Below are 22942 nucleotides of genomic sequence, written 5' to 3'. Positions count from 1 at the left end.
TGTTATAATATATATGTTGAAATAAATTAACAAAATGTTCAGTCTCCGTGTTGGTTGTTTCCGACACATTCAGAATCATTACCGCTTTTGCCGTTAGCAACAGTGTGTGTGGTTGGGGGAATTGGATAGGGTTAGGGAGGCACAATGCAAAGACCACCTAGAATTTTTTTATATAGTAGAATAGTAATTATAGCGTTAATATTAATAAATTAGTAATAATAGGAATGACAGCTATAGGAAGAATAATGTCAGCATCAGTAACAGAGCCAATAACAACAACTGTAGTAGCAGTTGTCGAGCAGGAACACGGGAGCAGCAGGTGGCCCACAACCACAGATCCAGACTCTGCAGCTCCGGAGGCAGAAATACCTGCTGAAAGCAACAGAAGGAGAGAGGAGAGAAACGAGAAAGCACAGAACTACGGGAGAGAGAAGATGTTGAGTTAGTAACATGCAGTAATGGGATAAAAATGCATACAGATGGAGAGGGAGAGAAGGAGAGAGGAGAGAGGCACATCATGGGAAGTCTCCCGGCAGTCTAGGCCTATAGCAGCATAAGTAAGGGATGATTCAGGGCTCACCCAAGCCAGCCCTAACTATAAGCTTTATCAAAGAGGAAAGTCTTTAGCCTACTCTTAAATGTAGAGATGGTGTCTGCCTCCCGAACCCAAACTGGGACCTGATTCCACAGAAGAGGAGCTTGATAACTGAAGGCTCTGGCTCCCGTTCTACTTTTGGAGACTCTAGGAACCACAAGTAACCCTGTATCCTGGTAGTGCAGTGTTCTAGTGGGGTAATATGATTTTATGGGATCTTTAAGATATGATGACTCAATGATGGCGGTGTAGAAGTGCACCATCATTGTCTTTGGCAAGTTGAATTTCTTCAACTGCTGCAGGAAATACATTCTCTGCTGGGCTTTCTTGATGAGGAAGCTGATGTTCAGATCCCACTTGAGGTCCTGGGTGATGATGGTGCCCAGGAAGCGGAAGGACTCCACAGTGTCGACAGGGGAGTTACATAGGGTGATGGGGGTGGGTAGGGCTGGTTTCTTCCTGTAATCCACAACCATCCCAGGCAGCTGCTCTTACAATAGAGTTTATTTAACTTTAGCACCGATCAATAATCAATAACATCAGCCAATAAACCACTATTATCTACTCTGAGCACAATAAAACATATAACAATCAGCAAGCATGTGATGCAGGTGTGTGTGTGTGTGTGTGTTTTTGTGTGTCGGTGTGTGTGTGTGTGGGACAATAGAGAGGGGGAAGTGAGGAAAATGTGGAAGTGACCATGTGGGTGGCTCGTCACGCAATGATCCAAAATGGCGGGCAGGCCCGCGAAATTAAAACAAAGGGGAAGAACCAAAATGGAGGATGCACTCTACTTGTCCTCAAGAGTGGCTACCACGCTATCTGGGTTGTTTGAGATGTGTATGTGCGTAAGGCGTGTAGTAAAGGAAGAGAGAGAGAGAGAGAGAGGAAAAAGGCACACAAAGCAAGGCAAGACACAATAACTGTCCTTTTATCACGCAGCGAACTTGTATTCGGCAGCTGTGTTGCTGGACTTTGGTCTTGATAAAGTAGCAGTTCTATTTTGTATGGGCTTTGCCCTCTAAGGCTATCGCTAGTGGGTTTATCCCTTGCGTGCATGTGCAGCACTGAAAAAACTTTAGTCTATGCCCACCTGCTGTGTGGGCCCCACGTCAGTCTCACCTTGTGTATAAATTGGACTGAGACCGGATAACCGGCTCCCATTTTTCTTCAGCACCACCACAAGCACTAGAAATCTAAGAGCAAGAAGAAATGTCTTCTAAGGATATCATCCGAAACCTGAAAACTCCAGTATCTACCTACTCCCCCATCAGTGAGGTAGAGGGTTTAATGGAGCATGGTTTCCCTCCCGTTCCCAATCTGGAGCCCAACCTCACAGCCATTACTCCTGCTATTTTCTGGTTCCCCAAAAAAGATGAATGGAATGAGGCCTATTCTCAATTTGTCACTGTTCACAACCCTACCTTTCCCTTGGGCCTCCTCCACATGAGATGGCAACAGAAGTGGTTCATTCGCCTGCGCATCGATCCCCACCACCTGGTGGTGAGAGGACAGTGGCCAGTGGGAGGACAGTGGCCAGCTCACCTGTCTCTCCATATAAACGTGCTGGAACTCCTCACTGTGTGGAGAGTAATCTAGCACTTAGGCAGCAACCTACATAAATTGCCAGGGAGGCGTGCTTTCAGTGCAGCTCCTGAACACACACACTTACTCTCCATCAGAGCAGTGTATATTCCTGGTGAGCTGAATATCGGGTGGAGGCCCTCGTCAGGTAGACTGGTGCCTCCATCCTGACCTGATCACCCAGATTTGGAACAGGTTCGGCAGAGCAAAGGTGGATATCTTGCGCTCTCTGGTTCTCTCTGAGCATGCGAGACAACCCTCCACTGGGAGTGGATGTGTTCGCACATCAGCCGTGGCCCAGGATGCTCCTGTACGCCTTCCCACCAGTCCCACTGAGCCCTCGTTTCCTAGACCGAGCGCAAGAAGAGCGGCTATCAGCAATCCTGATAGTGCCGGAGCGCGAGGGTGCATTGTGGTTTCCGTGCCTGCAGTGGCTGCTGTCAGGCTGGCCGTGGAGCCTCCTGTTGCACGGAGATGCTCTCTCTCAAGTGGGGGGGACGATCAGGAATTACCCAGTGATAGGCCAGCACCTGCGGGTTTGGCTGCTGAACAGGAATGTTTAGAGAGGCTAGGTCTCTCTCAGGACATTGTGCGCACTATCCAGAGTGCGAGAGCCGCGTCTACCAGAGCTTTCCAGCGTTGGTGTGTGGACAGGAGCCCGGATCCCACTGTGTGTTCCCTGTCTCATGTGCTGTCATTCCTCCAACTACTAGTGGATAGGAATTTGGCTTTCAGCATGGTTAAAACTTATGCTGCTGCCATTTCATCCTGCCTTTCAGTGACAGATTGGTATTTAGCCACCTTCTAGTGAAAGCTTCCTGAGGGGTGTATGGAGACACAGGCCAGTGTCACATTCCCCAGCTCCTCAGTGGGATTTGGCAGTGGTTTTACACGCGCTGACCAAAGCCCCCTTTGAACCTTTGGATCAGGTTCCACTCAAGTGTCTGTCAGTCCAGACAGCTTTGCTTCTGGCTCTGATGTCTGCAAAAAGAGTTAGTGACCTATCTGTTCTCTCTGTGGCTCCATCGTGTCTCAGGATCCAAGGAGATGGCAGCTCGGCTGTTTTGCGCCCTAATCTGGCCTTTACGTCTAAAAGCATCACAAGCTCCTTCAGATCAAGAGTGATAACCTCACAACTCAGAGGAGGACGCCACGTCTCATCTCCTCTGCCCGGTGCGTGTGCTGTCTTGTTACATTGCACACATGGCTGCCTTACGCTGTTCTCAGTGTCTGTTTGTGCACCCCTAGACAGCAATCTCAAGGTCTGCCTCTGTCTGCACAGCGCCTGTCTCACTGGCTGTGTGAGGCTGTTTCACAGGCGTATCTCTCCTCTGGGATGGATCCTCCGGAGAGCATCAGAGCACACTCCACCAGAGGGATTTCATTCTCCACGGCTTTGCATGGAGGAATGACAGTGGAAGACATTTGCACTGCAGCTTCACTTCTATCTACAGGATGTAGATAGAAGCTTCTCTATGACTCACTCTGTGCTGAGTATTTTATCAGAGTGACTGTTCTCAAGTTCTCCAGGGATTAGGTTGTGCGTTCTTCCTCCTGCCTGTCGGTGCACAGAGAGCTGCCCTTCTGTCCCTACTCTGCTCCTCGCTGGACTGTTACTGTGCGTAACCATTGTCTCTGCTTTGTCACATCAGTAGGCTTTATTTATTCCCAGCCCCATCTCCTCATGGAGAATATTTTATATTCTACTATGCTGTGCCTTCGAGGCATATATGGGGTTCTGTGATGCACCATTGCGCATGATGCACTGGCTGGGCATGGAACGCTTTTTATTTCATCTGTGAAATAGGCACCTATACTCATAGACTCTGGATTTACAGTACGTAACTAATGTTACTGACTGCGCGCAGCGGCAAAAACACAAGTAAAGGCCCAGCGGCATGGTACTGATACAAACAATTAAATATGGTAAGCACAGAAACACATAGCAGTAAAGAGGACACGGTGGTCCGTTATTTCCAACAGTAAAACAACAAAATCACAACAATGAAGCGCAGTTTACAATAACACACAGTTATAAACTCTATTTCTGCCCAGACACAAGCCTCTTACTTGAGATCACTCTTGGTAGCGATTTAATGCGTCAGTCCATTTGGGATATCCGGCTGAGTCTTCTCAGGCGCCGATACTGACGGTGGCCAGGGTGCAGCTTTGTGAGCGGTTTCAGCTGATCCTCAGGCAGCAGCGGAGGGAGGCAGCGGAGTCGACTTGGTGTGGAGGAAGCGGGGCGCAGTAGTTATCCTTTCCTCTGTGAAGAAAATGGGAAATCCATATCTTCCTTCTGCAAATATGAGATCGTTATGTGGTGTATAACGATCTCTTTCAAGATCATTCTCATTCAGCGAGTTAAGACTTTCACTTAGGGATTAAAGTTCAACGTTGAGTCAGGTTGCCACCCTGTAGCAACCGGTGTTGCAGTGGAACGGTAATGAGCAAATGGTGCACTGTGCACTTTTATAGGCTTGATGATGTCATGGCCGGAGTTTCCTGCGCTGCTGTGGCGATTGGTTCAGTAGGAATACAGGTTTTTCATAGTTCAGGCTTTTGTTTTTACATGCAGGCCCTCCTTTTTTTCCCCACATGTGGTGAGGTCCCAACAGTACCCACCACTCAGTAGCCACAGAGAGCAGGTTCCAAACGCAGAGAACATTACATTAAAAATAAATTAGATTACAGCCCACAATGTACAGTGTAATTCACCCAAATTTATAGTGTCATTTTTTGTACTAATGGTGTACCAGTATAGTATGCACCGATACATACATGTAGCTATAAGGGAACAAAATGTGAAGTAAGAGAATAAAGGAGTAACAATGTGGGAACTTAAAAATAATTTATACTGTAGGTATTTTTTTATCTTTTATTACGGGGTACCGTATGACCATTACTGAGCAACAAACTGGCATTTGGGAAGAATTTAAAGAGAACGTAAATACAGTAAGTATTTTTAACTATTCGGTACCCATTCTAATATGCTGACCATCCTCTAGAGCCGCACACAGGTCACAAGTGTGTGGCGGCTGAGACTGTCTTCCATGGAGCTGTTGTTAAGGGATGCTGTAGAGTTGCTTTGTATAAATATTGCCTGTAGTTTGGCATCAGATGCGCTCGGTCTTGGTTGCACATTGAAATTGCTTGAATTAGTTCTTACCTTTAGAAGAGACATGCTGAGTTTGAAAGTTATGAAATGACTCATAGCTCATCATATAAAATTTTAACTTTGATTTTGTGCAATGACTCTCAAAGTTTTTCAATGACTGTAGTGTTTGGATCCTTTACTGTTCTGTTAAAATCCATCATCTTCTATAACTGCCTCATCATAAAAAAGTTTTTCTACTCACTGTACTCCGTAACAACAACTCTGTGTCACAACAGTACCAATCCACATAAACCTGAACCACCTCAGACTTCTGAAGTCCCCTGTAAGTATAATGTTGTACACCATACTGTAAGTAGGCCTACAGTATGTTCCTTCTTTTCCCTGGACCTCTGTTTGTTCCAAAGTAAAAACACAAATGTACCTCTCCAGTGTAGGTAAGTAGTATATGGTAATTCTGAAATAAATCACAGCAGATTTATAAAATGCTACATAGAACTCATTTCCCAATCTTCCCCCAAACGTCTAGCTTTGTTGCTCAGTAATGGTCATACTGTACCTTGCAATTACAGAATAGGTACTGTACATTCTTTTTAGGTTCCCACATTGTTATCCCCTTATTTTCTAACTTGAAATCTTGTTCCCTTGTACCTACATGGGATTTGTTGGGTCTCGTCTTGTTTATAATATTATAAAGAGTACAGTCTAGACGGGCTCTAAAGGTAAAGTGCAATGAGATAACTTCTGTTATGAACTGGCGCTGTATAAATAAAATTTCATTGAATACATGTATGTATCATTTGTACTGTACTGGTACACCATCTGTAAATTGGGAGGAATTACGTTGTACATTGCGGGCCGTAATGTAAAGTATTACCTTTATTATGCAAAAATATTGTTTCATAAATGCGGTCTATTACCACCAGGGCTGGAAGTAACAAATTACATTTACTCTTTGTACTGTAACAATGGCGTTAGTTTATGTATTTGTACTTTTAAAAACTTAAAATTGTAATTTTACATTTACTTAAGTACTTTTTACCATGAGTATTGTACTTCGCTACATGCAGAGCGCTCATTCAGCTCAAAACGTTTTGAATTGAAGCTCAGAGGCTGAGTGGACAGGTTGCAGTGGGACAGAGAGGCTGAGTGGACTGGTTACAGTTGGACAGAGAGGCTGAGTGGACTGGTTGCAGTGGGACAGAGAGGCTGAGTGGACTGGTTGCAGTGGGACAGAGAGGCTGAGTGGACTGCTTATAGTGGGACAGAGAGGCTGAGTGGACTGGTTACAGTGGGACAGAGAGAAAAGGCTGAGTGGACTGGTTATAGTGGGACAGAGAGGTTGAGTGGACTGGTTATAGTGGGACAGAGAGGCTGAGTGGACTGGTTACAGTGGGACAGAGAGGCTGAGTGGACTAGTTATAGTGGGACAGAGAGAAAAGGCTTAGTGGACTGGTTACAGTGGGACAGAGAGGCTGAGTGGACTGGTTACAGTGGGACAGAGTGAAAAGGCTGAGTGGACTGGTTACAGTGGGACAGAGAGGAGAGGCTGAGTGGACTGGTTATAGTGGGACGGAGAGGCTGAGTGGACTGGTTATAGTGGGAAAAGGGGAGAGCCTGAGTGGACTGGTTATAGTGGGACAGAGAGGCTGAGTGGACTGGTTACAGTGGGACAGAGAGGTTGAGTGGACTGGTTACAGTGGGACAGAGAGGAGAGACTAAGTGGACTGGTTACAGTGGGACAGAGAGGCTGAGTGGACTGGTTATAGTGGGACAGAGAGGCTGAGTGAACTGGTTACAGTGGGAGAGAGAGGCTGAGTGAACTGGTTATAGTGGGACAGAGAGAGAGGCTGAGTGAACTGGTTATAGTGGGACAGAGAGGAGAGGCTGAGTGAACTGGTTATAGTGGGACAGAGAGGCTGAGTGGACAGGTTGCAGTGGGACAGAGAGGCTGAGTGGACTGGTTATAGTGGGACAGAGAGGCTGAGTGGACTGGTTGCAGTGGGACAGAGAGGCTGAGTGGACTGGTTATAGTGGGACAGAGAGGATGAGTGGACTGGTTTTAGTGGGACAGAGAGGCTGAGTGGACTGGTTACAGTGGGACAGAAAGGAGAGGCTGAGTGGACTGGTTATAGTGGGACAGAGAGGCTGAGTGGACTGGTTACAGTTGGACAGAGAGGCTGAGTGGACTGGTTGCAGTGGGACAGAGAGGCTGAGTGGACTGGTTACAGTGGGACAGAGAGGCTGAGTGGATTGGTTATAGTGGGACAGAGAGGCTGAGTGGACTGGTTACAGTGGGACAGAGAGAAAAGGCTGAGTGGACTGGTTACAGTGGGACAGAGAGGTTGAGTGGACTGGTTATAGTGGGACAGAGAGGCTGAGTGGACTGGTTATAGTGGGACAGAGAGGAGAGGCTGAGTGGACTGCTTATAGTGGGACAGAGAGGCTGAGTGGACTGGTTATAGTGGGACAGAGAGGAGAGGCTGAGTGGACTGCTTATAGTGGGACAGAGAGGCTGAGTGGACTGGTTATAGTGGGACAGAGAGGAGAGGCTGAGTGGACTGCTTATAGTGGGACAGAGAGGCTGAGTGGACTGGTTACAGTGGGACAGAGAGAAAAGGCTGAGTGGACTGGTTACAGTGGGACAGAGAGGTTGAGTGGACTGGTTATAGTGGGACAGAGAGGCTGAGTGGACTGGTTATAGTGGGACAGAGAGAAAAGGCTGAGTGGACTGGTTACAGTGGGACAGAGAGGAGAGGCTGAGTGGACTGGTTATAGTGGGACAGAGAGGAGAGGCTGAGTGGACTGGTTACAGTGGGACAGAGAGGCTGAGTGGACTGGTTACAGTGGGACAGAGAGGTTGAGTGGACTGGTTACAGTGGGACAGAGAGGAGAGGCTGAGTGGACTGGTTATAGTGGGACAGAGAGGAGAGGCTGAGTGGACTGGTTGCAGTGGGACAGAGAGGCTAAGTGGACTGGTTATAGTGGGACAGATAGGCTGAGTGAACTGGTTACAGTGGGGCAGAGAGGCTGAGTGGACTGGTTACAGTGGGACAGAGAGGTTGAGTGGACTGGTTACAGTGGGACAGAGAGGCTGAGTGGACTGGTTGCAGTGGGACAGAGAGGCTAAGTGGACTGGTTATAGTGGGACAGATAGGCTGAGTGAACTGGTTACAGTGGGGCAGAGAGGCTGAGTGGACTGGTTATAGTGGGGCAGAGAGGCTGAGTGGACTGGTTGTAGTGGGACAGAGAGGCTGAGTGGACTGGTTGTAGTGGGACAGGATGAGGATCTGCGTTCTGCAAAACTCTGTTTATTCTCATTAGCAGCTTGTTCAATGTGCTACACACGGCACGCTAGCTTTTCACAGAGGAGACACAGCCCAGAAAAAGAACCCGCAGCTCACCAACAGGTGCCTCTTATCACCTAATCACGGTTGGGGTCCTATTTCCATGGCGGTGCAACGACCAGCACAAGCAGCGCTCTGAACGTTTGGCATTTCCCTGACCTTGAAATTCTCTTTGCCCGTCTGTGTGATGTTTTGGTGTCCAGCGCAGAATGCACAGCGCACAGGCGGGAGGAGAGGAACAAACAGGTGTGAGGTTCATTGAAATGAGGCAGCGCAAAGAGAGTTGTTGTTATTTTGGTGGAAAATGGGTCTTATGGCACAAACATGGTCCACAAAAGTATGTGAATGCAAATGTCAACGCCTGGCCCAGCTAACACAAACGCGCAACCCCAGTGAACATACTCAACATGCGCTCCTACGCAACAAACATCAGTCCTCATGGGGGTGGTATAGCGCGTTTCCATGACTACAGAATGTATGTTTTCAATTGCATTGTACTAAGATCATTGAGGATGGGAAGAGGAACCATGGTGACCTGACAGTACTGTGGCTTGATCAAACCAATGCCTGCGGAACAATACCCCACAAGCTAGTGGTAGCCCAGCATGTCCCAGAGCGATTCTAGAAGCTCTTGCAGTGCTACTTCGACAAGTTCAGCGTGTGCTTCACCTGCGGGAACTTCACCACTTAGAGAGAGACTGGAGGTGGGCAGCGGGGGTAGTACCAGGACGCTGGTGGAAAACCAGCATCCTGAATCCTGAATCCTGAAACCAGAATCCTGTGGAAAGTTTTCCAACTGTCAGTGTGTCATGACGGAGAGGGCCCTGTGTTTGAAAAGGATGAAGTAGTGGAAATGATTGGCCAAGATTGTCACAGTCTCTAACATGCCCACCTATAATGTAAGATAATGTATTCTTTCTGATGACACCCTGTATCCAAGTGCGCCACAGGTGCATACAGGGGATACGGATACTATGCAGGTGCGCCCTCAACACGAGTCATGTAGTAAGTTTGTAGGTTTAACAAAATACAGCCTATAATGATAAACAATGATCTACACACTGAAATTAAAGTAAGGCATTTTGATTAATAGGTATTGGCTATGAATCCAGATGTTTGCTCCTGCACTGAACGCTGTTGACCCCCCCCTCCCCACACACCTAAAATAAATATTGAATCATAAAACTTTGTTAGGACAGCTATAAGTCTCATACTTAGGCCTACCTGCACCTAAATACAGAAATGACAGACAGTGGGATGTTGAGGAGTCAAAGACAAAGACTCTGCACAGAGGATCAAGAACCTGGATAATTAAGAATCATACAGGGATATTAATAACCAGGTTTTATGCTCCATATCATATCCTGAATATGATTAATACCAGGATAAGACATAAAAGGGACTATAGTGTGCATGTAAAAGGATGATGTTTATGACATGACACAGAACAGAAGTTGCTTGAAGTTGAATTTAAAACAATAAAATATGATACAATTATTATAACTGTCATAAAATATAATGAAAAGATCTATCCCCTCAGGGGCACCAGTAAATGTCTTGCTAGTGAACCACAATGTCCAGAAACGGCCCTCTGTCAGGACATTGTTCATATCTGCAAGAAATATCTATTCTGCCACTTATGAGCCTTATTTGCAATCTGACGGGCAGATGGAAGTTAGTGTTAGAATGGAATATGCTCATTTGGGTAAGGTCACCCAGCTGCAACACTGCCATTTCATTGTTTTCATCAGCTGGACTACAAGCTGAAGCCTTAATTGAAGAAAATACATTGGACCATTTTCAGCCTCCATTTGGTCAAGCTGTAGATCTTAGTTCTGTCACCGCAAAACTCCAATGAGACATTTGCTGGAAACAGAGTGATAGCAACATGAAAACTCAAACATGCTCTATTGCCCCAAAGGACACAGAATTGTCTGCGCGGTTCACCAGGAGGTACCGTACCAGGAATCTAACCCTGCATTGCTGTGCCTTCTGTGCACCAAATCATCCTTAACTGTAGAATTTAAAATGATTACTATGCTGTCTCATCCATTGATGAAGACGAAACAATGAAGTGAAAACAGAATGGATCAAACATTTTTATTGGGTCCACTTGACTACATTGTGGCTGGCTCAATCCTGATTGGCTGAACATATACTTGCAAATGTGAAAGCAGTTCCAGTTGCTGATTATATAATTAACTGCTGCCTCAGTAAATCAGACTTTTAATTCATGCAGGCTGTGAGCAAACTGGAATGAAATACAGTGAAATGCTCAGCACCACAAATTTGACCCACAATATATTTATGTCATGCTCTAGAGGCCTGTCTGAAACCTGCTCATGTAAACGACCCCCTCCCTGTCTCTGCAGCTGGAGTAATGACTGGAGCAGCAGTGTTCTGTCTGACACTGAGTCTGTCTCGGTGATGTCATTGGTGGAGAATAGCCAACGTGTCACACAGGGCGGCCGGGGTCGTCTGAATGCCACTGGTGGCACCAAAGACTTAAGTGCTCATTCAAAGAAGTGCCGTGACACACCCAACTCCGACAGGGACTTGCCTTAAAGTACAAGGTAATTGACTGATTAATTTTAACTTTGCGTCTCAAACTGAAACCAAGAAGCACATGAAACTGACGACAAGACAACAAAAACTTTCAGAAGACACACATACAGCAAATCACCCTTAACAACCTATCTAAAAACAGTTACATGTAAACTAAATATTTAATGAAATATGATGCCACTGTTGTTTGGCTCACAATTATACTGTCTACCCAAAATGCTACACTACTGGGGCCCAAACATTATGGGGACTGAATGAATAAATAAATAAATACGTAGACAAATAGTGTGTTAATAAACAATGTGTACAGTAAATTAATATTACACGAATACCTTTCAGGAAATACATCTAGCAGAACCATATCTCCATAAATTACATTCCCCTCAATTCAGACACATTTTCTCAGCTGTTTATAACTCAAAACAGAGGTGTTTCAATTACAGTTAACAACAGGATCCCATTAATCCTCCACACATTCATCATAGACCCAGAAGGGTGGTATATCATTCTTAATGTGACAATGAACAATATTTAACACCAACAATCCCTATTTCTTTTCTCAATTTTTGACTACCTTGTCTACCTTTTCAGATTCCACAATAACAATAGGCGGCGACTTTAAAACAGTCATTAATCCCAGCCAAGACAAATCAAATGCTGTCACAGTCTTCAAATGCAGTCAGATATCATATGAGTGACTTGGGCGTTATGGTAAAACATCCAGAGAACATTATATAACTGTTACCTCCATCAAACAGTCAGTAGATGACACTTCAACACTGCTTGAGTTCAATACATTCATCAAGCAAGTGTGGACACCCTAAGTGATTCCCCAGGAACCTCACCTGCACTGCTCTGGGACCAGGAAAGAGGTAATCAGAGGTTAAATAATCTCTTACTCTTCCCACAAGAAAAGGATAATGGAAAAAGAAAAACATTTACAACAAATAATCAAAGATCTAGAAAATGCTCAGGCCGCCAATCCCACACAGGAAAGTGAAACTAAGCTGCAAAAATACAGATTCCAACTGAATACAGTAACCTTTCTAGCTAACAAGCTAAAGCAGAACGAAGAGAAAATAATATCTGCCATTAAGTACTCTACAGCACCTTCTACGACCCTACAAAATGATGTTTTCTAAGACTTTTACAGTATATTATACACTTCAGATTACAATCCCAGCATAGATGGCATAAACTCTTTTCTAACTAAACTTGAATGAACAACCACTTACGTTGGACACACCAATTTCAATTTCAATTTTATTTATATAGCACCAAATCATAACAGAAGTTATCTCTGGGAACTTAGAGCAGGTCTAGACCGTACTCTTTATAATATTATTTACAGAGACCCAACAATTACCACCAAGCGCAAGCACTTGGCGACAGTGGCAAGGAAAAACTTCCTTTAAGAGGCAGAAACCTTCAGCAGTACGAGAGAGAGAGAGAGAGAGAGAGAGAGAGAGAGAAAGAGGTAAGAGAGCATACAGTAGCACAATGCAAATTTCACATAGAATTTTAAGATGATAATAATGTAATTGTAGTAGTAATATTAATATTAATAAAATAATAATAGCAATAATAATGATAGAAATAATAATGATACTAGTAATAAGACTAATAATAACAATTGCAGTAGCAGTTGTTGAGCAGGAACACAGGGGCAGCAGGTGGCCCACAACCACAGATCCAGACTCTGCAGCTTCGGAGGCAGAAATACCTGCTGAAAGCGACAGAAGGAGAGAGGAGAGAAACGAGAAAGCACAGAACTACGGGAGTTAGTAACATGCAGCAATGGGATAAAAATGCATACAGATGGAGAGGGAGAGGAGCTCAGTGCATCATGGGAAGTCTCCTGACAGTCTAGGCCTTTAGCAGCATAAATAAGAGAAGCTAATATTGGAGAAATATGATCTTTTTTCCTAGTTCTTGTCAGTACACTTGTCAGACTTATTTTGCATACTTGCATACTCTAAATTTCTTTGTCCTTATGATAAAGCCATGAAATGCATTAGCAGTTAAACTGTACAGAGTCAATCCCAATTTGAAACAGAGGAGAAAAGGACCCTAAAATGTGAGTCATAATCTTTTGTTCAACAATAATTTTGCCAGAGAATAAAATTCTGAGAGTGGTCAGGTGGATGGCTTAAAGGAGCAGATATTGGCCATGGCAGCAGGTTAGGTTACATCACAGGAAGATCTCTCTGGAACAAATAGAGGGGCTTTTGAAAGAGAATCAACAAAATGGTTTATGAATGGTCCACCCAAGCACAAGCACCCTGGGGCCTACCGTTTACCTATCACCTGTAACACCACACTTCCCAGTGCCTCCAGCCTTCTAGTGGTGATAAGCCCATAAGTACACCAACACTATATACAGGCAACCCTTGTCTAATACAATGTAGTGATGTTACGTTTGCGAATGATCCAATTCTTTTCAATGACTCTTTGGTACGAATGAAGGGAACCGAACCTTACTGGTGACAGCCATTCTTCTTATCGTTGTGCCCAAATTTCACTGCTTGCCCTAAATCCACTCCCATTTACATGAACAGTGTCCCAGTAATGTTACCACTCTTACACAAACTGTCTGCGACTCACAGCGCGATAGTGGGTCCACTTGATTACTATTACTTGAGTACGCCGGTGTTGCATCAGCTGGGCGAAGTTAAAAAGTTTTCTAATGTGTTGCATGAATTGCATTCAAGGCAAGGCAACTTTATTAACATAACACATTTCATACAAAAGGAAAATTCTAAGTAGTAAATTAATTGACAAAGCAGAGAGAAATGGCTTCACCTTATGTAATGTTTACATTGCAGATAGGTCTTGGAATACAAGTAATTTAGTGGTGCTAAACCTAGTCCACACATGCAAAATCAAAGTATATTGTTGGGATGTCTAAGTTTGAATCTGATCCAAATCTTACCCCTATCATTATTCTAGTGATTATTTGCAGACAAACCTAGTAACCCCGTCCCCTAAAAAAAAAGAAAGAAAAAAGAACGGAGCCATAAGATCCAGCTCCCTTCAAAGAGCTGTCATTCCCATCACTAATCCAATGCTTTCACTTGAGTAAAATAAATTCACTATAATTAACAGGAGAAGATGTTTCTCTCAAGATGGTTTCAGACTGAAAGTGAAGCACATTTTAGAGGTTTCATGATTGCATATAAAATGTGACGATCTGCCACTTTAATGTCAATGATAATATTTCCCACTGAAGGCTCAGAATGCACCCAGTTCTACCCATACCCACCTATAAAGTCTGCCAATAAGTAACATCCATACACCCACACTGACACGGGTCTGCCACAGTGCTCCACACAAGTACTGTGCAGCCCAAGGAGATAATGGTGACTCACAACAAGGAAGCCTACCTCTGGCATAGCTGGTGATGGGGGACCCAAAGCTTTGTGAAGCACTGAATCATTATGAAGCAATTTTGTTGAAAATGGTTGTTTCAAAGCATCTGATATAGTCAAAATCGCAACATCTGCAGGCCAACTCCTTGGCATTGCGTTTGTATGGATGAGTTAAATGTAAGACCTTAATGAAGCAAATCTTAATGCTTTCATTATTATTTTGTTCAATAAAGTTTGTGTTATAAAAACTGACTTTTAAAGAGGAACTTTAAAAACCCCCTGAAAACCTTTTTGCTGTCCTCCATGACATCACTGTTAGGTGTGGTTACAGGTACAAAAGAGCACATTTCTGACCAATGAACAATGCAAATACCACCTAGAATTTTTTTTTTAAATAGTAGAATAGTAATTAATAGTTAGTTAATATTAATAAATTAATAATAAAGCCTGGTGTTAAGTTACTCTAAACATTTATTAACTGAGCCAGACCGACAAGAACATCCTGTATTCAAAACCAGCACAACACCTATTTGACATTCACAGTTCATCATGCTGCTAAATAATCCTGATGCCAGGCTGTTTTGACGCGTATTGCGCATGCCTGGAGAACAATAAAGCGCAAAAGAAAGAGTTTTCTGCTGCTGAACTTGGAATATTGGTTGAAGAGAAGACACTTTTGGAGCTGAAAGCGTGTATTCATCCCCCAAGAAGAAGGCTATATGTGAGGAAATATTAGTGATGTTGAATGTTATATATTGACTATTAGCCTAATGTTGTCAGTTTAACAAGGTCATGGTCAAAGTTTTTTTATATAACACATTTAAAAGAACCACAGTTGACCAAAGTGCTGAACAGGATTAAAATACCAAATAAACAAATATAAAAGTAAATAAATAAGAATGTACAAAAACAATAAACATAATAATAATAAAAGAATTGCGGCACAACAGAAGATTAAGTCAAGTTGTCAAGTTGCTCAACTCGAACTGAATGCCAACAAGAAGAGGTGGGTCTTTAGCAGCAACTTAAAAGTTTCTAGGCACTGAGCAGCTCTTATATGAAGAGATAAGCTGTTCCAGAGATTAGGGACAGCCACCGCAAACGCTCGGCCACCTCTATTTTTGTTCCTGGATCTCAGAACATCCAAGAGCACCTGGTTGGTCGAACTCAGTGCTCTAATTGGAGTATGATGATGCAAGCGTTCTGCTAGATAAAGTGGTGCCAGCCCATTTAAAACCTTAACAGCAAGCAATAAAATAAAAAAGCAATAAAAAAATCAATCCTGAAGCGGACAGGAATCCAGTGGAGGGAGGCAAATACTGGTGTTATGGGATCACGCTTTATTTTTCCAGTGCATTTTGTACTAACTGCAGACGATGAAGAGACTACTGTCCTACACCCAAGTACAATACAATACAATAGTCTAACCGAGGGTAATGAAAGCATGAATACCTCGAAATCTTTGGGAGAGAGATAGGCCTTGGCCAAAAGTCCTAACTGAAAAAAGCTAGTTTTAACAGCTGAACTAATCTGTTTATCAATTTTGAAGGAGCTGTCAAAAATCACACCAAGATTCTTAACAGAAGATCGATTGTGAAGAGCTGGAGTACCATCAGGGTCATCCGATAGGTCAGATTGTCAAAACATAATGATCTCAGTCTTATTTTCATTAAGATTGAGAAAATTTAAATCCATCCAAATTTTGATATCTTTTAAGCAGTCCAGCAAACGCTACAATAACAAAAAGATCAGCGCGAGATACTTGGTAAAACTTTTTTGACTATATTCTCTCTGTAAACAGATAACAGCCTTTTGGCAGGCACAACTGGATGCAACATGGAGGAGAGGCTGAATACATTGTTAGTAGGAGGAATACAGAATCAGCAGGTGGAATTGGGGCGAGTTTCATTAATGACCAATCACATGAGCTCCTCTCATCCCCTCCACAATCTGCATGTATCAGTGCATTTTTAATTTTTTATAAGTCAGGTCTTATATTAATGGAACTGATAGGAATTGATTTAGAGATAATTTAGGGTTAACAGATCGGTTTGTGTTGAGCTTTGTGGGTGCAGGGCAAGTGCGGGTTTGCAAACGGGACCCGTGCTAGACTCAAAAGGGACCCGTGCTAGAGGTCTGTGTGCATGCTCCTCTTCCAACTAAAGCCATAAAAATTGCCTGAGCAGGTTTTAACATGAATGCAAATTTTCGCACTTTGCCTTCTAATCAGAATAAACACAGCCTCAGTTGTGCCTTTCCTCCCACCTTGGTGCAAACATGTTTGTTTGGTGTCAGGAAATTACCAAAGAGGAGCAAGGGCAAAAAAAAATAAAAAAGACTTGCAACTGATGAAAATTGCATAATGCGTTTGCCCAAGTGCTGGCTTCTCTGCATGTCTGGCTGACATCTCTCAGTGGTTGTCTGTACCCCAACTGAACCTTGACAAGACTGAGCTGCTCTTCCTTCCAGGGAAAGCATCTCCTGTCCATTACCTCTCCATTATCACTGAGAACTCTGTGGAGTTCCTGGCTCGGACTGAAAGGAACCTGGGTGTGACACTGGATGACCAGCTGTCCTTCGCTGCTAACATCGTTGCAACAACACACTCCTGCAGATTCATCCTCCACAACATCAGGAGGATACGTCTGTATCGCGCCTAGACTACTGCACCTCATCCTGGCTGGTGTGCCTGCATGTGCCATCCAACCTCTGCAGCTCACCCAGAATGCAGCAGCTCGGCTGGTCTTCAACATACCCAAGTTCTCCCCCACTACACCGCTCCTCCGCACCCTGCACTGGCTACCGGTGGATGCACAAATCCAATTCAAGACACTGGTACTTGCCTACCATGCTGTGTATGGCTCAGGCCCATCCTACATCCAGGACATGGTCAAACCATACAGCCCAGCCCGTCCACTACGCTGTGCTACTGCCAATCGGCAAATCTGTCAACTTGCTTGGGCCTTTCTGTATGGCGTTTTCTCCTTGCTGCATAGGTTTCCTCTGGGTGCTCTGGTTTTCTCCCACAGTTCAAAGGCATGCAGGTTAATCTGAATTTAAAGTTGTGTGCTATGGAGTCTACGCACGTAGTCGTCATAGCTGCACCATAGCTGACGTGCGCCTCATTAAAAGTGTAACTACATGTCGGGGCTATGGCGGCTATTGAGATGTGAGATTGTTGTGAAGTCAAGACAACATGAAGCAAGTTTTAAAATGCAGTAATTGTCTTGTTTTCGGTATCACACATCTAGCAAGGCCATCTTCACTGCACACCTTCTGCTCACCGGGATCACCACTCTCTATCACAACAAATAAAAGAATGTAAACACTGCAATATCATGTGAATGAAACCCCTGTCCATGTGTCGAAGTGCTTGAGCAAGAAACTGAACCCCAAGTTGCTCCCGATGGGCAGGCCAGCGCCTTGCATGGTGTGCGAGTGTGTGTGTGAATTGGTGAATAACAGGCAAAATTGTAAAGCGCTTTGTCCATTAAAGGAGGAAAGCGCTATATAAATGCAGTCCATTACTATCCATCCAAGATATTGGAACATACATCTGTCTTGTGTTGTGGTGGTGGTGCTATCAACTGGTGAAATCATATGCTGAACTATAAATCCAAATCTACGCAGTAGGAGTCCCATTATCCCCTCGCATAAAGTATAAATTAAGATTTAGGTGAAATGGAAACTCTAAATTGCCCATAGATTTGAATGTTTGTCTGATCTGATCTTCTGATCAAGAATATATATTTTTTCCTTCTGCAATAAGGACTCTGCCTCCTAATTCTTGAATGAAGAGAAAAATAGATTGCTGCATCATGCTCCTGAATCTGAATCTTTCTCTGCCTGCCTAGTAATCCTAGTTATTTTGCGTGCTAAGTTATATTGATGTCTATGTGCAGTGCTGCTGACACTGTGAACTCAGCCTTGTTATCATGCTGTGCTGAAAACAAACTCCAAAATCTCTGGTGTTGTAGTCATTGAAGTGAAGTATGTGTGTTAGCCATGTAGTACTGTAGACTGGCAACCTTTTTAGATTGTGCCTTACCTCTCACCCATCATATGCTATGATAGTCTCCAAGCCCCCTGACCTTCAATAAGCGGGTTAGAAAATTGATGGTTGAATGAATGGATTCATAATAGGGCTTTTACATTTTTACTGTGTACCGTAAATTATATATATATATAATAGTGGCCGGCCCTTTATTTACCTCAACTGCAGAAGATACCAGGCCTTTATCTGAAGCAGGCTTATATTAGAGACAGGCCTTTATGTCTAATTCCCTCTGTTTGATAAGTATATTTGGTTATATTTTAGTATGAAGCCTCCCTGCGCTCTGATCCACTTCTGTTTGCCCTGTTAAAGTTTTGTTACTGCATTATGCTGTTAACACTAACTCAAAATTTCCTGTATCTATTTCAAATCAAAAGCTCTCTAGAGTTTCAGTGGACTTGCACGGTTCCCATACAGTGCTTCAAATGTAGCTATTGCCATCCTGTGGTACTTGTAAGTTACTACAAAACTACAGTTTGACTGAGACATTAACACATACAGGAATATACCCATAGCGACTGAAATATGACAATAACACTTTGTGTTGAAAATAGCATAATTATATTGTTAAATGTATTAAATCAAAGAGATGGTAATGTACATTATGCTTCGTTGGCATGCACCAGGAGGCACCAGGAGTTTACCCACCCTTACTTTTTCCCCCAGGCATGTCTTTGGGGCCAGCTTTTATTTGTTTGTGGTGACCATGGCCCTGGCCATTATTTGAGAAATGGCTTTATTTGAGGAAATATGGTATAGTAGGCAGTAGACAGGTTCTGACTCCTATCCAAAGAAACCAATCTACAGATGTGCTATGATGCATATAACTCACTCAGGCCTGTTGAATATTGATGACGTTTTATTTCATCTTTCATAAATCCAACAGAATCCAGCAGGCAGTACAAATAATTTTTCTTTGGATACAGTCAAAAGCTGTGTACTTCCAAATTGCTTGCACATTGTCTAATCACTAAAACCAAAAACACGTTCATTTCAGGCATCTACACATGCACAGTAGAATCTATATTAACCAAAAAACTATCACCACATGAAACCTAAACCATAAACCTTAATAAAATACTTTGACTGTGCAAAAAATACAAAATAATGTTATTGAAAATATTCTAAAACATTTTCACCAGTTTTGGCTCTTACATACGGAAATATAAATTGCAATTCAACTCTAAATATATTTGAACCTGTAGTTTGTTGTGTTTTAGACTCAGTATTATGTTCAATAACTCAATGATGTCAATTGATGCTTTTTTATTTCAAATGTGGTACATAAACATTGCATGTGAACATCTTTCAAACAAATGTGTAAAAAGTGTTTCTGTTATAATTGTGTTTCTGTTGTAGGTTTGATTCTGCCATGACAACCCTGACTCGACTGTCTCTGGTGTCCCGGGCCTCTCTTGCAACTCCAGGGTCTCCTCCATCAGAGATGTCAGCCCCCCTGTCCAGCTTGGCCATCTCTGTCCCTTCAGTGGCTTTAAGCCCCTCCGGTGAGGAGGAGCGACCCCTGCTGTTGTCGAACACACGTCAGCCACATAAGTCCTCAAGCCGAGAACAGAAGAGGACCTCTGCCCACTACAACCATGGCCATGTCGCACATAGCTTACCACCTAGCCCACTGTTTACTAAAGAGAATGGCAACTACCAAATCATAGGTGACCATGAAATCACAGCTGCCAGCCATATGTTCTCAGCATCACCCGAGAAGCTACTTAATACAAACAACAACATCAACGACTGCAGCACCAAAACAGCAGGAGTCACCAATGGCCATTTACTGCATAATGTGGAGTCCAGTGGTGACAGCATGCTAGTGAGCGAAACAGAGGAGCCTCAGGGGGTACACACACCCTTCCTTACTACAGATAGCACTACAGCCCTGTTACTCAGGGCCATGGACAGCAGCAGGACTAACCCAGCATCACCAAATGATGACTTGCAAGTTAAGTCATCCAGTTCCACCACCAAACAAGATCCAGTTGCTGTGTAAAGTAAAAACAGATTGCTGAGAATCCTTTATGTTGAGGGAAAAAAGGAATAATCACTATTAAACCTTTATTTTCTATAAATTATTTGCTGTGTAAATGAAAAATGAAACTTTTATTTTAGTGATGTAGTAAATAAAGAGTTTTATAAAAAGTGATCAAATGTGTTCATGTCTTGTAGGTAAAGTGCCATACACTAGTATGTAGCAACGGTTCACAGTATATTTCAGTGCAGAAAAAAATATCAATGGTGCCTTTCTGTTTGGTATGCTTAAGGGAACTGCAACATTGCATACTGGGCCATATATTCACCATCTTAATCTTCCAGTTAACAATCAAAAATAACTTGCTGGCTGCTTTTTGCGTCCTGCAGTTGGAAGTGCTCACTGACACGACAGTTTGATATTAAATTTATGCGTACAAGGTGCATGCTGCGTCCTTAAATGCTGTGATGGAATAATAAGCAGCTTATGTCATTTCCTCTCCAGCCATTTGACCTCACCAATTGATTATCTGATGTCCTTTGTATGGATTTTGGGCTGTCTCACTGAAATACGATACTGAACTTCAATGCCTGGACTGATGTTTATAAATAAATGATTAATCAGCTCATTACCTGCATTTGATGAGAGGTGGAGAAGATGTTAGAGATCATAATGATTTTATTCGTCACCGCCTAATCTGGTATCCTGCTGGTAAACAGATATTATAAGTGTTAGATAAAGGTGCAATCAGTAAAGTCTGGCTCTTTAACATTACTAATACTGTCACTTATATGCTTAACATGCCCTCATAGATTTTCTTTTGAGTAAATTCTATATTGGGATTTGAACTACATTTGTCAAGTAGTACCATTTCTATGCTGAACTGCACTGGTGTTGTATTGCACTTGCATAAAGTTTAGGGACTCACAAGGAACAGATACAAAAACAAAAAGAAAGGTCAAAATTGAAACAGCAGAGGCCTAAATATCCTGACTTTAAGTAGCTAATGTGGTTCAAGCTCAATGCTGGATCCTACATTTCCCATAACGCTTGAACGTTTCTTTTTGAAAGAAAAGTTTCATTTCTTTCTATGCTGGCAGGTATCCACAGCTTCAATGAGTACAAACTGACAGTTAAAGTGGTGCCACCAAAGACATAACTGCTAGCATGAAGACCAGCAGTTCTCTATTTCTTCAAGAGAACACTCCAATTAATTGTGCCCTCCATCACCAGTATGATATTACTGATTGCATCTTTAAATGCAAGAATATCTACAAATACTGAATGGACGAATATATGCCTCATTTTGTCCTTTGTGGAGACATCCATGTGTTCTTGAGTAATGCATTTTGGGGATTAAAGAAATTGCTAAATATATATATGATGGTTAACTGCTTTAATTTGTTCAGTCATATATCTGGTATGATAAACATTTTTTTTTTCAAATTCAACATTTTACAATTTCCAAAGTATTATTTTTTCCAACTACTCCACCTTGTGTTCACATGTGCAGTCTCATTGTATGTGTGATTTAAAAAAAACAAAGTTTTGACAATGTCTGCTAACATGAACATTGTTTATAAAAATTTGCCAAAGACTGTTGCCACTTCTAGATTCTAGAAAAAACAAATTTAAATAACCATTATTTGGCTCTGTAATAAATCATAGTTTCTTAAAATGTATGTATGTAGAATCAGCAGTCAGCCTAGTACATAAGTAAGTATGATGACGTGCTGCCCCATAATTAGCGTTCTAATGGTGGCCATACTTCTGTATTTTGTATTTACATTAAGATTAGTTATTATTTATTTGGTCATTCTTGCTAATTTCAAGCATTAATTACTGTTATATAGTATATACATTTATATTTTAACAAACATGATTTAAAAGATGTAAAATATACATAGCCATATGTTCCACATGATTATTAGTGCTAAATAGAAAATAACTACTTGCATATTTTGTCACTTGTATGCTTAACATAACTCACAATGCATTGCTTTTAGGCCTAGGAGTGTCTTCAAATGATATAAATACACCATGAAAACCTTCAGCGCTGTTGTTTCTTATTAAATATTAACTCAGTTCTGTGTTTTGTGCCTCACAGTGTCAAAATATTTCTAATTAAAACATTCTTTCAGCTCTTCTACCTTACCACTGAAGAATAGCATGAAAATTAATCTTGAGCAGCTGTAATGATAAAGACAATTTATTATGTTTCACATTTGATCATATAAGTGAAAATTTGTAAAAGAAAATAACCTAATGAATATAATTCATTAGGTTATTAAAGTAGTTATTATAGTAACAATATTAGAAACAATAATGAT

General features: G+C 42.5%; 1 protein-coding gene across 2 annotated transcripts in view; it reads left to right on the top strand.

The window, feature by feature from the left end:
• nrg1 (neuregulin 1) overlaps window positions 1-22665 on the top strand; it is a 56649-nt gene extending 33984 nt beyond the window's left edge. The window contains exons 9-10 of one of the 2 annotated variants that reach the window (XM_044174481.1): window positions 11014-11214; window positions 19988-20124. In XM_044174481.1, coding sequence (XP_044030416.1) covers window positions 11014-11206 — 193 coding nt within the window. In that variant the 3' untranslated portion in view covers window positions 11207-11214; window positions 19988-20124. Of the gene's footprint in view, window positions 1-11013; window positions 11215-19987 lie in introns of both variants that reach the window. The other variant, XM_044174480.1, reaches the window with a different exon arrangement.
• Window positions 22666-22942: the final 277 nt, after the last annotated feature.

The sequence above is a fragment of the Siniperca chuatsi genome, linkage group LG18 (assembly GCF_020085105.1).
Source record: "Siniperca chuatsi isolate FFG_IHB_CAS linkage group LG18, ASM2008510v1, whole genome shotgun sequence".
Classification (NCBI taxonomy): Eukaryota; Metazoa; Chordata; class Actinopteri; order Centrarchiformes; family Sinipercidae; genus Siniperca; species Siniperca chuatsi.
Note: the sequence above shows the minus strand (reverse complement) of the source record. Positions and strands in the feature narration are given on the sequence as shown.